This window comes from Neopsephotus bourkii, unplaced genomic scaffold (genome assembly GCF_033783945.1).
Source record: "Neopsephotus bourkii isolate Nb327-2 ecotype Australia unplaced genomic scaffold, CSIRO-AGI_Nbou_v1 NB_923, whole genome shotgun sequence".
NCBI lineage: Eukaryota > Metazoa > Chordata > Aves > Psittaciformes > Psittacidae > Neopsephotus > Neopsephotus bourkii.
Window position 1 is genome coordinate 523,387 of NW_026901417.1, and position 15,877 is coordinate 539,263.

The window sequence follows — 15,877 nt, forward strand, 5'->3', positions numbered from 1 at the left end:
CAGTGTTCAAGGCCAGTTTGGATTGCGCTTGGAGCAAGCTGCCCTAGTGGAAGGTGTCCCTGCCCGTGGCAGGTGGCTGTAACTGGATGAGCTTTAAGGTCCTTTCCAACCCTAATTATTCTATGATTCTATGATACTATGTAAATGAGGTGTCAGTCCTGTCAAATGTGTGGTGTGTTGTAGAAGTTGAGCTGTCTGAGTTCAGGGTTGCACAAGCCTGCTGTAGGTTGATGTGTAAGCTTTCAGTTCCACAACTGGATCCTGTTGTTTATACTGCTGCAGCACTAAGTATTTTCAGTAATCTTAGATTTAATCTCCATCAGCCGAAAATGCATGTAACTGTTGAAGAATGAGCAGGGAAAGAAATCTTTGCTCTAGTCTTGCCTCCTAAACAAGGACTTTTCAGATTTGATCAGGTTTCCCCCAAAAGGACTCACTTTTAGGTTACAGCCAAAATACTTGTTTATATGGTGGAGGATGTTGGATTTGGATTTCCATAATATATTCCATCTGTTTGTACACATAAGAAAATATCTGAAGATACAAAAGGGGGAATTTAGCAATACTTAGTTTTGGAGTCAGCCAGAGGAGCTTTGTATCTGCATTTTGGAACTCTGCAAAGTCTGGTAATCCCAAGAGGAACCATAGAAATGGTTTTGCTGCATTTTCAGGCGAGGTTAGGCTAGAGAAGTCAATCTAAAATACTCTTTACACTGCACAAAATACCCTGTCCCTCATTCTTACCCCCAGATGATAAATGTATTTGTCTACATGAGCTGTGCTGTGAATGCTTGAAGAAACTCCTGAGTCTGTAACATGCAAATCACTGACTGCAGAGAAATGAGACTTGCCAAAGGCTTTGGCAGCTGTAGTTGTATTCTGCTCTGCTTGGTTAAGTGAAACCAAGAGTTACAGGAGGTTCTTTTCAGGATAGATTATGTTAAAAAGGCTAGTTTGTCGAAGATTGTCCCAGGTACGTCCTTCCATGTAGTTGTTACAAAAGAAGAGAGTGAGCTGTGTGGTTTGACCCTTGTGCATCACCAAAAGATGCAGTCAGCACACTTGGGATGGGAAGAGGGGAAGAAAGCTGCACTAAAATTTGCAAAGATTAGCTACAGATAACGTTGATTTTATTTCTTTGACCTATAAGGTCGGAAGAGTAGGCTTGAACAGGAGATGCATTGAATGCATCCATCTCTTAGTCTCCAAGGGTGTGGTCCAAAATTAGTTTGTATTCCTCTTATGCAACTGCTTGTTATGACCAATAGTCTTCTCAAATGAAACATAATAATAACTAGTCGATTTTGAAAGGCTCTTGAGACCACTTACCTTTTTCAAGAGGTTCACTGGGTTAGGCTAGTACTAAAAGGGCTCTGTGAAATCCCACAGTCAGCAAACACCGCTCGAGGTCAAAATTGTGTTACCAATTTTGTTGTACACTAATTGCTCACACTCAATATAGAGATCAAACACCCAAACACTTGCATGTGCCAGATGATGGGTTGATGTGCAATTTTAATTTTTATAGCTCTAGCTTGTACTGTTCAGTATCTGTCTTTTCCCACCACTGATGACTGGGATGCCAGGAAGTTGGTGCTCTTGTAGATGGCTGTGCTAACAGGCTGCTAACTGCTGCTAATCTGGTGGGAGAGGAAGGATATAAATTACTTGGGAATCTGTGTTTAAAACCTGAAGTCAGTATCACAGGACACAGGAGGGTGTCCCTGCTGGAAATGAGAGATGCCATCACTTTCTGAAAGCAGGAGGACACATCTGAAGAGGGGAAGTAGCTTTATTTCATTTTTTGGTTTATCAAGCTGGCATTTGTAGCTTGATAAACCTAGATCTTTCCCAGTGGATAAAGGGGGCTGACAAGAAACCAGGAGAAGGCTTTGGGCAAGGGCCTATAGGGACAGGCCAAGGGGAATGGCTTGAACCTGCCAGAGGGGGAGACTGAGCTGAGCTCTTAGGCAGAAGCTCTTCCCTGTGAGGGTGCTGAGGCGCTGGCACAGGGTGCCCAGAGAAGCTGTGGCTGCCCCATCCCTGGCAGTGCTCAAGGCCAGGTTGGACACAGGGGCTTGGAGCAAGCTGCTCCTGTGGAAGGGGTCCCTGCCCGCAGCAGGGGTTGGAACTGGAGGAGCTTTAAGGTCCCTTCCAACCCAAACCAGGCTGGGATTCTGGGATTGCAACCCTGATTTCTGGTAGTTTTATCTCTTCCTGGAGTGTCGCTTTCAACCCAGAGTTACACTTACCCATCTGGAATACTGGTAATTCAGACTTTGCAAGACTCCTAAATCTCATTTATCAAAGCAATATCCAAGATGGCAAAGAATAATGATTAATCAGAGGATTCCTAATTAGATGTTATATTTCAATTTGCAGACTTAAGTAGTCATTTTTTGTAAACACTGATGAAAGCCTGAGTGACTTATTTTCTATGGCAATAACCTTTACATAGCTGAGGATTATTTGGTAAGTTATTAAAACTTTGTAAAAATGGTCTTATACTAGCAACTTTGGAGATGGAAGATCATGCTTATCATAAAGAAGTAATGGTGGAGAAGCTGTTAAAAGGTCACTTTGCTACTTTAAGGGATATTTTTGAAACAGAACTGTCTAGCAAGGGAAGCTGAAGCAGATGACGTCAGGCACAGGCACAGATTCAGAGAATCATAGAATAGTTAGGGTTGGAAAGGACCTTAAGATCATCTGTTTCCAGCCCCCCCTGCCATGGGCAGGGATACCTCACACTAAATTCTAGATTCTTTAGATGGAAAAGCTGGTATTGCTGTCCTTCCAAGGAAAGAGTTAACCACCTCCCTGTTAAGAGGGAGAACGTCCTGTGAATGCCATGAGCTGCAGGAATTGTCAGGGAGGAGGAGCAGGGGGTGGACCTCTTAGTGAGGGTGCAAGAGGAGTGGCAGGGACATCCCCTGTCCCAGAAGGAACCTCCAGCTTGGGCTCAACAGCTTCTCTAGAGGAGCTGCACCCGCCGGAGAGCTGGTAACAGCAAAGGACCCCACTGCGACCCATGTGAGCTGCAGCTTAGGGGTGAGGGAAGCTGTTGCTGCTGCTGTGGAGGGGCAGGGATTGGGGGTGCGGGTCCTGAGCCATCACCAGACTATGATGTCTGCTCTGTTAGCTGGGGCTGTGATGACTTACAGCTGAAAAGACTTTAAAATTACGTTCCATGAAGGGTTAAGGGTTGGTCATGCAGCAGCTACTGCTAGTGTTGGGTTTTACTAGACTGAAATACAGGGTCGAAATGGAGCCGAGGCTGAAACCAGGAGGCTGAATTAGACTGTTGCCTTCCAGTGTTAGTTGAGGTTGGGGGCTCTCAGTAGAGCCGGAGGTGGCCCTGACCTTCTCCAATTGAGGAGATCAGTGGTGTGGTGCCCCTGAAAGCTGTCACGTATTTCAGCTTGTCAGTGGGAAATTTACTTAATTTTTCATAAAAGTGTGGGTTTATGCCCCAGAAATGTAAACACTGTTTTTAGTGTTTTAAAATTGAGGGCTAATGTAATGCAAAAATATATTTGCTGATGCTTGTATTTTGAAAACTTAATTCACTTTTCCTGCCTTGGGCTCAGCATCATGGTGGCAACCACAGTAGGTCCAGTAGTATGTAAAGGGGTCAGAATTGCTTGCTAGTGTTTGCATCAAGCAAGCGATTGCTTGCTAGTGAAGGTACAATAACCACCTTATTCTTCAGACTGCCTCTAACCTCACTTTGGTTACTCTGGGCTGCACATTCCCGCTGCTGCCCAGCACACCCAATGTGTTAGTTTGATTTTGCCATTATAATGCCTTTTCCAATTGTTTCCATTCTGTTCTAACATTCTATCAAACTCTTGCCTGCTAATAGGCCATAAGATACAATTAAAGTCATAGGTGTTGAGTCCCATGCATTGGTGGTCCTTATTGGTATGAAAAATAGAAACATTACCCTGCTGAGACATTGCTGTTTTGTTTTAAGGTACTATGCATTACGTGCATCTGCAGTGTAAGATTATTACAGTTATTTATTTAAGGGAACTTTTATTCTGCCTGTCTGTATTCTCATGTCTTAATTGCTGCCTAAGTTTTCTACACTTGTTTTTAGATCTGTGTAAGTGTATGTCCAGGATGTAGTGGCAGTAATTTTTAACTGTACAGAGGGGCTTATTTCTTTGCCAGACGAGACATGCTTGTAGGACTTGTCACCTCTCTCTACCCTTTCATCCTGAATTATGGAGTGTAAACATTAAAACATTCATATGCAATATAAACAGAAAATACATGTTTTTCAAGCAGCAGGTCCAAGGCACATTTTCTGCAGTTAACTTTGAAGTGATTCCCTGATCAGCATATTTGCAGTGACCTTCATTCTGATGCCATAATCTCATTTTTCATGCATAACTTGATGTTTTTTTCTTAGTTCTTTTGTGTGTGTGTGTATGTTCAGTCATTCTGCCGAGTGATTTTGATGCAGACAATAGCAACAAAGCATCGGAGCCTGTGAGCTTCCCATGTAGCTCCAGCCCAATGTTTTCTTACTGATGTGCTGCAGAATGCACAGAAGGCTGGCTGTGGCTGCCAGAGGTTTGTGGTGGCCTCGCTGGGTTCAGCAGCACAAAGGTGTGCTTTAAAACAACCCCCATGTTTGTATTGGTTTTGCATTGTAAGTTTCCATCTCATTTCTGTTATATAAATGTATTGAGTGTTTTCCCAGCATTTGCAGACTATATTCTATATTATTCAAATGCTATAGCTGTAGCACAGCAACAAAGGACAAATTATGTTGTGTCATTGCACAAACTTTCTCTCTGTTTCAGGTATGTTCTGAGAGCTGCAGATAATCTTAGGTTAGCATTAGGATTTAGTACCTTTTTGGGGTGAAATAGAGATGAGTTCATAACTGTACACAGAGAGCTCAATAGTGAATGTTGTGGAACAAAAGCCTGGCAGAACTGAGAACTTTACCTTCACTTTATTAACTTCCTAGTGTCTGTGGGAGGGTGGAATTGCAGTTGGAAACATGGTTTCAGCTTTTTTGGAAGAAAGATTTTTCGTTTTCTAGGAACTGCATGAGTCTAGAGACTACCTTCAGGTAGAAGGTGGTGGTTTAGTCCAAAGTCAACTGTATCTAGATAAGGAGGGCACCTTCTAGGTGAAAGGAAAGCCTGTAGAAAAAATCCCTAACTGACATGGGTCGGAGGTGAAGTTGGCTTGCCTGGCATATGCTGTGCATCTTATACAGTGTCTCTGCTGATGCAAAGATCACAAGAGGTTGGTTTTAGGCCTCTGAAAAGGAAATTCTCAGAGTTGCACCCAACATGAAGGTTCAAACTTTAATGTTGTAGATGTGCCTGACTATCAACTCTACTATCTTACACTTAGATTTTGAATATAATCGCTTCAGTAGGAATGTGAGGAGAGAAAGTGCTGGCGAGGGGTTCAGAGTAAATCATCCTGGTTGAGACAGAGAATTTGTCAAAAAAGAGATTGTTTGATCTTCTCTCATTTTGCTCTTGGATTACATAGCATTTACAGAATTTGCATGAAAACGTCTATATGCACCTTCTGTCAACAAGTTGGCCCTGCATTCCAGATGCAGTGGTGTTGAATTTACTGTTCTGTACAAGACAGCTGTACAGTTTTCAAGTGTCATAGATAATTCCTTAGCTAATATACTTTGCATTTTGGTGCCATGTTTCCTTGGGAATGCTCAGGGAAGACAGATGGCTTTTGTATAAATGAATGCTTGCAAGTAGAAACCTGCTTTTCACATAAACCCACTTCGCTATCAGGAGAGCTGTAAGCATCAGGGCACAGCATGGTAGGAGGGGTTGCAGCATGACAGTGAGATGGCCTTGGAGGTTTTAATGAAGGGAAAGGAGCAAAAGCATGTGACAGCATATGGTCATTGGAAGAACACGCTTTGGCAAAGTACTTCTGTTCACTGTGCATATTTTGCCCTTGTTTGTTTTAGTCATGTATTCATAGCTTGGCTGTTCACTAGATGAATAGATGTTCCGAGAGGAGTCAGTTTTCCTTCCAAAGATGTTGGAAGTAAAATGGTGTTTGGAGGAGCTGCCTTTTTTTTTTCCTTTTGTGGAAGCAACTTGTAAGGTCAGAATTCAGGGTCAGTTCTCAGGTATCTCTCAAAAGGACCATTTCCAGGCAAACCTGTTTTATCAATGCCCAATATATCCAACCCTGCATCAAGCCGAACCACGTAACTGAAGATTGTGAATTCTGGAAAAGCAAATTAAATTCAGATACTGCAACATTCCTGATGCTATTTATATCTTATCTGTTCAGTGTGTATTAAGATACCCATGAAAGCACTCTGCAATTATAAAAAGCGATTGGCAGGTTCCCTTGAGTGTGAAGATCCATGAGCAATATGTTCCTCTAGGTAGCGGGAAGCTCTTCAGGTAGTGTGGTGATAGTTGCCTCTACTGCTTTGTTTGGGGATTTTTTTGGTGTTTGGGGTGTTGTGTTTCACACCTCACACTCTGTTAGATTAATACTGATGGACATTTGTGGACTATTTATCAGTAAGCAGTAAGATTGTAAGTAAGATGTCTTTATTACAAATTCTTCCTGCTAAATGTCACTGAGATGGAAATCGGTAGTTTCCTATAGCAAACCGCAGTGTTGGAAAATGTAGATATTTGTCCTATTGCTTTCCATTCTGAATTGCCAAAGAGTTCTTCAGACTCCTCCCCATCTGAGAGCACAGTAAGTTCCTATAGCTTCAGGATATATAGAGGACTCATTCTAAAAATGTCTTTTGGTGGTACTTTGTTTTCTTTCATTTCCAGTTCTGAGCTCTTGCCACACTGTGGTGCTTTTGCTTGTTTTGAGCAAACTGAAGCCCAGGCACTCCTAGCACTGTGACACATTTTTCTAATATACAAATCTGAACCCTCATCTCATAAGTAACATTTAGGTTTGCTTTAAGCAAATAATTCTTTTCAGTGGGTCACAGCCAGGCAGCCACAGATGCAGATAATTTTGGGTTTGTTCCTACAAGACTGGTTTGTGTGGATCTCGGCCGCTCTCTGCTGAGGCAAAACTGGGAAGCTGAGTCTTTGTGTGATTCTTCTGTCTTCCCCCCCCCCCGATTTATGAATTACATATTTCACTCTTAGGTTTCAAAACAAAAAGGGGACTGGTTGACATGACATAAATAAATTCAAGTTTAAAATTGAACCTGAGGCTTGAGTAGCAGCAGAATATTAATGAGAAGATAAAAGTATCATCTGATGCTGGAATATTCAGAAATTCTCAGACAGGTGCCAGCCCTCGTTGAATTTCACCCATGACATTTATTCAAGACTAAATTCAGTGAAGTGCTCACAGATACCTTCTGAAATACCTATTTTCTTTTTGTTATCCAAGTTGAGACAAAAGTCCACTCTTCAGGACTTCAAGCTTCCTTATTTGCCACTGCATGATCCATCATTGACTTTTCTTTCAGAGTGAAATTTTAAAAGGATTTCATTGGAATTAAATGCCCCAATCTCATTCAGTTATGTGCTTAATCAAATTCTGGGTTTTTTAGATAAAGGAAATCATGTTTCCTTTATCTTTTTTTATTTATTATCCTTTATTCTTCTTACTGACTTCATTGGAAATGTTTGGGTCCTTAAGTAATAGAACCGAACTGCAGAATCTGTTTCCAAACTAATTTTCACCCATGCACATCTTGTTTTAGTAGATAGGGATGTTCTGTGGTTTTGAAATGGATTTTTGTTGTTGTTGCAATTTAAGCTGAATATCACACATAAAAAGGGTTACTTTTTGTGTTGCCACTTTTCTTACTATGGCTGTGTATGTACACAAAAAATGTTCACAGGAAATCTTCTGTTGAACTGTATGAATGAGTTGCCAGCATTACAGATGTTGGGGTACCTGTTAGTTGCTCCTATGTTATTTGGCAAGGAGAGCAGTAGGGTGGCCATGCTGGAAATGATGGCAGTTCCTAATGGATCATCCCTTCCTCCCTGCCTGCAACCTGACTGTCATGGTTCAAGCCCAGCCGGTAACTCAGAGCCATGCAGCTGCTCGCTCACTCCTTCTCTTTTTCCCCCCCAGCTCCCAGATGGATGGGGAGGAGAAGCGAAAGCATGTAAATCCCACAGGCTGAGATAAGAGCAGTCCAGTAACAGTCTGTTACAGCTGGACCCACGACACTGGCAGCAGAAGAAACTGTCAGGCTGGGATCTGAAAATGCATGTGTGTGTTGACTGCCCAGGTGTTCCCCATAGCTTGTTATTTAGTGTATCTTGATTAAGAAAGATGACATGATACACAAACTGTCATTTAGACTGAGAACCTGCATGCTACCACTCCCACAGTCCCTCTTTATGTTGATACATGTTTTAATTGTGGCTGTATAACCCTGAGGGGTATCATGCTGAGTTAAGATCTTCATCCTGGCATATTAGGAAGCAGGGAGAGATAACCTAACTGCCCTAGAAGTGTGTGTGTGCTTCTTTTAAAGTTTCCTCCTGCAAGGAACAGTTGGGTTTTCTCCTTGAAAGGCTGTGCTTATAGGTTAGCTGTTCCAAATCTGGAACTGAACGCTATTCCCAGCAAAAATGTTAACATTTGACAGAGACTGAACTTGATTTATAGGTTGATTTATGTGTTACACCTGCTCTGCCACTCATTCCCCATGAGATTCTAACAATGTGCTGGGGAAATGCAGGAGTGACAAAGAGTCGTTGGGCATGTTCTCGTGCTCCCCTACTTGCTTTTGGGGTTGGTTTTTGATTTTTTTGTGGGGTGGAGGTGTTGAAGAGTGTTGGGGACATAGAAGAGCAAAATATTGAGAGATTTGTGGGGAACAGGAGTTTGGAATATGCAGAGGTACTTTTGACTCATTCTTTAAACTGGCTGAAGAAAAACGTGATTATCCATCTTTGTTGATTTGATGTTTTGAGAGTTAAGACAAAAAAAATAATTTCAGCGAAGAGTTATTTTGAAAATTTAAAATTTGCTGTTTCTTGAATATTGACTTCAAGATATAAAGGTGAAGTTTGAGAAGGTTAGTAAAGAAAAAGGGAGATTTGCCCTGCGTCCATTCATGTACAAACTGGTGTGCTTAGTTTTTGAAGTGCAGTGGTACTTAGAAATACAGTAATCCTATGTCTTCAATTCAATTTTGCATTAAGGCTAAGAACTTCAAAGTATTAGTTTCTCCAAGAGTTGAATTGACTGTAAAATGTAGGGAAAATGTTCTTAATTAAGAGATAAAATGCAATTCTTTTTCGAACTAAATTGTTTTTCTCTGTTCTTTTAGGGTATAAAGCCAGCAAGCTTTGAGAAAGTTACTGATCCTGAAATTAAGGAGATAATTGGGGAGTGCATTTGCAAAAATAAAGAAGAAAGGTTTGTTTCAAGTAATCAAGTTTTGAATTAAATAGTGTGTATGCAGAGATGTCAAAGCTGTCTGTAGGTTTTTGTTCTGGCCTCTGAGTTTCCCCTGTGCAGGAGAAAATACAAAATGAAAATACAGGTATAAATGATTGTCTGCTTTCCTGCCAGGAATGTCAGGATAATTGAATAAATGCTGTTGGTGCGTCTCTCAGCTTCAAAGAATAAGGTCAGAAGCACTATTGTGGACATATTAGCTAACGTATTCTAGTACATTCTGGCATATCTGTCTGTAAAATCTCACGTAGGAGGTTCTGTGTGGAGCATCAAGCATGGTGGAGGTCGACCATGAGTGTGACATGGTAGATTCACCACAGACAGATTCTATTGGTTCATTAACCTCTGGATGTGGAGACAAATTGTTCCTTGTTTCCAGCTTTGGTTTTGAAGTCTAGTCTTATCCTGGTTTCTCCTAGATAAGTATGTCTGCTATTCAGTATTTCATAACTTTCACAAATACAGTTTTTAGGGACCTCAACTGCCTACCTAGAGGGAACCTGTTTTTTTTTTTAATACTCTTTATGTGAGATACTCAAGAAAAACTGAGCAAAGCTATAATCTGCATTTCTGTACATGCTGATGGGGTATGAATATTGCTGAAGCTTTGTCAAATAGGAAATATCACTCAGCAGTCCTCAGTAACACTGCAAATACTGTGTCTTTTTGCTAAGAACACAAATTTGTTAGGGATGAACACCAAACATACAGCTAATATTTCCTACCTTTAACACCAGTTTCCTATCACAAACTTCTCTGAAACTGCTTAAGACTTGCACTATTTGAATATTCTTTATATCCATTTCAGATATGAAATTAAAGACTTATTAAGCCATGCCTTTTTTGCTGAAGATACTGGGGTAAGAGTGGAACTTGCAGAAGAAGACCATGGTAGGAAATCCTCTATTGCCTTAAGACTCTGGGTAGAAGATCCTAAGAAACTGAAAGGAAAACCCAAAGATAATGGAGCCATTGAATTTACTTTTGATCTGGAGAAGGAAACTCCTGATGATGTTGCACAAGAAATGGTAAAATAAACTTCTGTCAAAAAATGTATCTATATATATATATTTAATTGTGCATGAATCTGAAAGGACAGAAGGAACAAGTCTGGTAAAGTAACTTCCACAGAAACCATTCCAGGTGTCTAGTTTAAGCATTTTTTGCATTGATTTTAGAATGAATACTGAAAGAAAGGAGTACGCAGGGAAGAACTAATAACTGCAAAATATCATTTCCCAAGTATGAAAGCAGATGCATGAAAAGGCATTCCAAACAGCTTAGGGACCATAGAGGTCTCTTCTACTTTTACATTTTGAAAACTTTCGCTGATTTCTGTTAGCTGTTGTATGTCTTAAAATTAGTTTGGGACCTGTTTAGTTTCAAACAGCAGCTTGAATTGAATTAGAAGAGTTCAAAAGTTCAGTCACAAAATACTCCACTCTGAATTCTTCAAAACACTTCTTTCCATCTTTTTTGTCAGGTTTGCTTAGGAGGAATGTAGATGAAGAGACTGTATGGTCAGCCAGTCTATCACCAAACATACATAGGAAACTAGAGTCAAGCCCTCAGCACAGAGTTAGGAATTAGCTTTGGATTTTTTTACAGTTAAGTTGAACTTTGTGAGTTTCTGTATCTTCATAACTTGTAGGGTTTTGTTAGAAAACCTGTTCTGTGTTCCAGTTTCACTGTATAGTCCTTGAACTCATATTTTAATGATGCCTTTACTGCAGTTGTCTGGGTTTTCCAACATCATTGAGTCAGAATCAGTAAGCACTGAGCCAAGAGGCTGGATCTTCTTGTGCTTGCAGAAATGTTCCTATTAGAATCTAAATCCCAAGGGATCCCATGTTGTCATCATCACTCCTGTTCTGCTTAGGAGGCACTCATTTTGGTAGTGTTGCCTTACAATGCTTGGATTCACCACTATGTACTCCAAATTTAGTGGGAGAAATTCGAGCTCGACTGTCTTCTTGTTAGTTTGCAGTAGGGCATAATTCTTTATCATTATTGATGGGGTTTCAGTAGTCAGGCCTTCCAGCCGTCCAGGTGATGTGGGCAAAAGGAACCCAAAGCCTTCTGGTGGGTTTGCATCCTGGTTAACTTTGACAACCAGAGGGTACTGTAAAAGAGCATGTCTTTGTTAAACTTCAATCATTTTCTGTGTACATATGTAGGAATAAGAATTGTTTTTAAAAAAATACTAATAGGACAAATTTTCAGTGCCTTCCCATTGAAATTTGTCATGAAGAATCTACTGGCACATTAGTTAATACCATACAAGGTCCTCCAGTCACGTGTGGTGGTTTTCTTGAGTAACTCCTTTCTGTCTTTAGCATCTGCTAGATCATCAGTTCAGGAATGTCACTAAGGTCTGAGGGCACAGGCAGTGGAAAGTACCCATATCCATCTCAGGCTATATTTTAAGTTGCTTTGCATATATTCATTTTAAGCAGAAAAAAAATTCTAAGCTGTAAAACTGTCTTATGTTTGGGCAAGAGCAAAGAAGGGAAATCTCTAGATTTCCTCCATGTATATAAATACTTTCTAATCTGTAGAATGTGCATGTTAAGGATGTAGGGAGAGCAGACAAATATCTGGTAGGTTATTATTAAACTAAAATTCATGCACTCATCATCATTGTCATGGCTTGGCTTCACAAACAACGATTTGGAAAGGGCTTTACCCGCGCTTACTACAAGTGCGCTGATGGCCAAAAAGGCTGATGTGAGATAGGCAAATCCTGCTACAAAAAGCACAGCTAAAGGTCTCCTTGGGTGGTATAGGTGAGGTGTGATTCTTTCTACGTTTTCTTTTCTCCTCGAGACTAGTCCTATGTGAGTTCTCAAAGGAGTCAACAGCATTATGTATGGTGTGCCTCCAAGTCTCCCGATTGGAGGCCAAGGTAGACCACTGATGGTAGTCAGTATGGCCAAGGCTAAGGTATTGTTTCAGGGAGTCCTTATGTCTCTTCTTTGGGGCACCTCTCTTGCGGCTACCGGTGGCAAGTGCACCGTAAAACACGATCTTGGGGAGGCAGTGATCCTTCATTCTAGAGACGTGCCCTGCCCGGTGCAGCTGCAGTTTCAGCAATGTGGCCTTGATGCTTGGTGACCCCTGCCTGTTCGAGGACAGTGACATTAGACACATAGTCAGTCCAATGGATGTTTAGAATTATACGGAGGCAGCGCTGATGAAAGCGTTCCAGGAGTCGCAGGTGATGACGGTAGATGACCCATGATTCAGACCCGTATAAAAGAGTAGACAATACAATGGCTCTGTAGACACTGATCTTTGTACTTTTCTTCAGGTGTTTATTGCACCAGACTCTTTTATGGAGTTTTCCGAAGGCTCTATATGCCTTTGCTGTTCTGTTGTCTATCGCTTTGTCGATCACGGCATCTGAGGAAATAATGACTGCGACTTCCAGTGCACCTTATCACCTGCCGTTTTGTCCCTCACCTGTCGCTACAGGGTTTTTGCAAGTGTGGGTAAACCCTTCGGGCCTGCACAGTGTGTTTTTTAGGTGAGGCACAGCGTGCGCAGAACTGGCCTCACCCTTTACACCTCAGGTTTATCTGCCAGGGCCTAGCGAGCTTGGACGGTGACAGCAAAGTCCTCAGGTGGTAGGTTTGATTAGAGTATCCTTCTCTTAGATAGATGGCCTTACAGGGCTGTATGAGCTCCATCTGCCCGGGTTTGAAGTTGGAGTTGTCCTTCTCCTAGGATGGTTGCCTGAAGGCTAGTGAGGCCATCCTGCCCATGGGCACACTTTGTCTGACCCTTCAGTTGAGACCTGTCTGGCATGGGAGACCGTACTGGTGGCGTGTGCCACCAACAGCATAGCTCCCAACTTCACAAGGGCACGCAAGCTCTTTCTCCACAACAAGGAGGTGTCCGCAAAAGAGATTCATACACTACATTGTAGGAAATTATGCAAACAAATAGCACAAAGATGGATTTCCTTTGTATCTATTGAACAGTTGAATTCTGAGATGGTCTTGTTCTCTTTTCAGTCAAATGTGGATGGTCTGCTTTTGACTCAGTCACAGGCATTTTCTTTATAAAAGTCAATCAATACTGACTGGCTTTACCGTTTAAGAGAAGTTGATTTGAGATTAAATTGTGCTGAGATTTTTTTTTTCATGACTTACTGTGACATCAAGCACAGCAATGTGGGAAAGTGTGTGTGCTGGCAAAGTTAAGGCAGTAATTTAGGGGTAGGATGTACACTCCAGTTGCATTGCTCAAAGGTCATTTTTCAAAGATCATGTTTTCCTTTTTTGTCTATTCTGTTCATTTTTCTTCTCCAAAAAAAGAATAAAAAAAAAACCCCAACCCACAACCAAGAGGGATCCCACCCGCAGTTGAATTTGCTCTTTTCTTCTCAGTGGTTGTCAACTGGTGAATAAATTTGCCCAATTATATTCACGTCTTAGAAATTACACATTGCTGTTTTAAAATGTGTTAGGAATAGAAGTTCTATTCAGAACACCCATCAAGCTGTTGATTTACTGTTCTTGTGAGGAGTAAACATGTAATTTCCATTATTTCAAATGGATGTTTTCTCTGTTGGGAAGAGATTCAAGTAATACAGGTGTGTGCACACAATCTTGATGTGTTTGTGCCTCCTCTTTAGATTGACTCTGGATTTTTTCATGAAAGTGATCTCAAGATAGTTGCGAAGTCCATACGTGACAGAGTAGCATTAATACTATGGAGAAGAGAGCGAATTTGGCCGAGGATGCAGTCAGAGGAACGTCGGGACTCTGAGTGTCTGGAGAAGCTGAAGACACCACATGCACAGCAGGTCCAGGTCACCTACCTTTCTCACACTGGTCACCATGTCCTGTCAGAGCCTGAGGAACCCGAGGCAGACCAGCATCCCTTTCAGCAGAACCTGCCCACCAGCGTCACTTCTGTTGCGTGTAAGTCTTGGTTTGGCTTTGTGTGCATATGGTGAGGAATGTCGGAGGGTGAAAATCAATGACAGTCTGATCTCGGTAGTGAGGTGAGCCGCTCTGGAAGCTTTTGCAGAGTAGCTCAAACAACACAAGTGTCTTGGGGAGATTCATAATAATCTTGAAAGAAAGTTTCAAGAAAAAGTATATTACAGAGGTTTGGTCACACACATTGGGAGCACCAGACCTTGTGGATTGACACTGTAATTATTGTTGAGGTCTTCAGACCATAGAACCACAGAACCAAAGACTGGTTTCTGTTGGAAGGGACCTTAAAGCTCCTCCAGCTCCAACCCCTGCCATGGGCAGGGACACCTTCCACTAGAGCAGCTTGCTCCAAGCCCCTGTGTCCAACCTGGCCTTGAGCACTGCCAGGGATGGGGCAGCCACAGCTTCTCTGGGCACCCTGTGCCAGCGCGTCAGCACCCTCACAGGGAAGAGCTTCTGCCTAAGAGCTCAGCTCAGTCTCCCCTCTGGCAGGTTCAAGCCATTCCCCTTGGCCTGTCCCTACAGGCCCTTGTCCCAAGCCCCTCTCCAGGTTTCCTGCAGCCCCTTTAGGCACTGGAGCTGCTCTAAGGTCTCCCCTTGAGGAGCCTTCTCTTCTCCAGGCTGACCCAGCCCAGCTCTCTCAGCCTGGCTCCAGAGCAGAGCTGCTGCAGCCCTCGCAGCATCTCCATGGCCTCTTCTGGCCTCGCTCCAACAGCTCCAGGTCCCTCTTGTGCTGCTGCCCCAGAGCTGGATGCAGGACTTTCTCTGTTCCCCCAGGCTGTTTTGTCCTGAGCTCAGGCCCTGAAGCAAGGACAGATCAGGGGAGGTAATTGCTCTTGTTCATCCAGTCTCTGGTAGCTGCAAGCCAATGATGTGCCAGCTCTTCACATTCAGCTGACGACTGATTCAAGAGTGATCACTGGGCTATTTCAATCCTGTTTTAATTCCAAGCACTGATCTTGGTCTGTCTCTGAATAAGTAACTACCTGGCTTTGCTTGCCCAGCTTGTTGTTTCTTCATTTTATTTCTGAGTGTCAGGCTTATCTTTAGCAAACTGCAGGGTATGAAGAAGCAGTGGTGTTATTTCCCTAAAGTAACTTGTCTCTGGCTCTGTCTTCTAAAATCAGCCTTTATTACTGAGTCAAGCTCTGGTATTGAATCTTAATCTGTTCATGCTTTTTAATGTCTTGAAGGAATTGTGGTCAGATATTTTTAGCTTGGAAAATTTGAAATTTTGTGCAAGTTCTTGTTTTTTTTTCTGGCCAGTTTTTCCATTAATATCCGATGTATGTATTTTGCTGCTAAACTATTAATCATAATGTTTCTGGTTTACTGTTCTGTGGAAGTATCTTTAAATTAAAGATGCGTTATCTTTAGCAAAGAGACAACTGCTGCTTTAACTCAGGTATTGGACAAATTGCTATACAGAGGTCTGCTTTGAATAAGAGAATAACCAAGCATGCCTGTGCAAGAAACAAAACATTCACAAGATATAGAAATGG

The 15,877-nt window shown here is 42.0% G+C and overlaps 1 protein-coding gene across 1 annotated transcript in view; it reads left to right on the forward strand.

Annotated features, from left to right (window-relative positions):
- WNK2 (WNK lysine deficient protein kinase 2) overlaps positions 1-15,877 on the forward strand; it is a 119,615-nt gene that overhangs the window by 50,931 nt on the left and 52,807 nt on the right. The window contains exons 6-8 of the mRNA XM_061357804.1: positions 9,296-9,384; positions 10,235-10,454; positions 14,066-14,354. Of these exons, the coding sequence (XP_061213788.1) occupies positions 9,296-9,384; positions 10,235-10,454; positions 14,066-14,354 (598 nt within the window). The remainder of the gene's footprint in view (positions 1-9,295; positions 9,385-10,234; positions 10,455-14,065; positions 14,355-15,877) is intronic.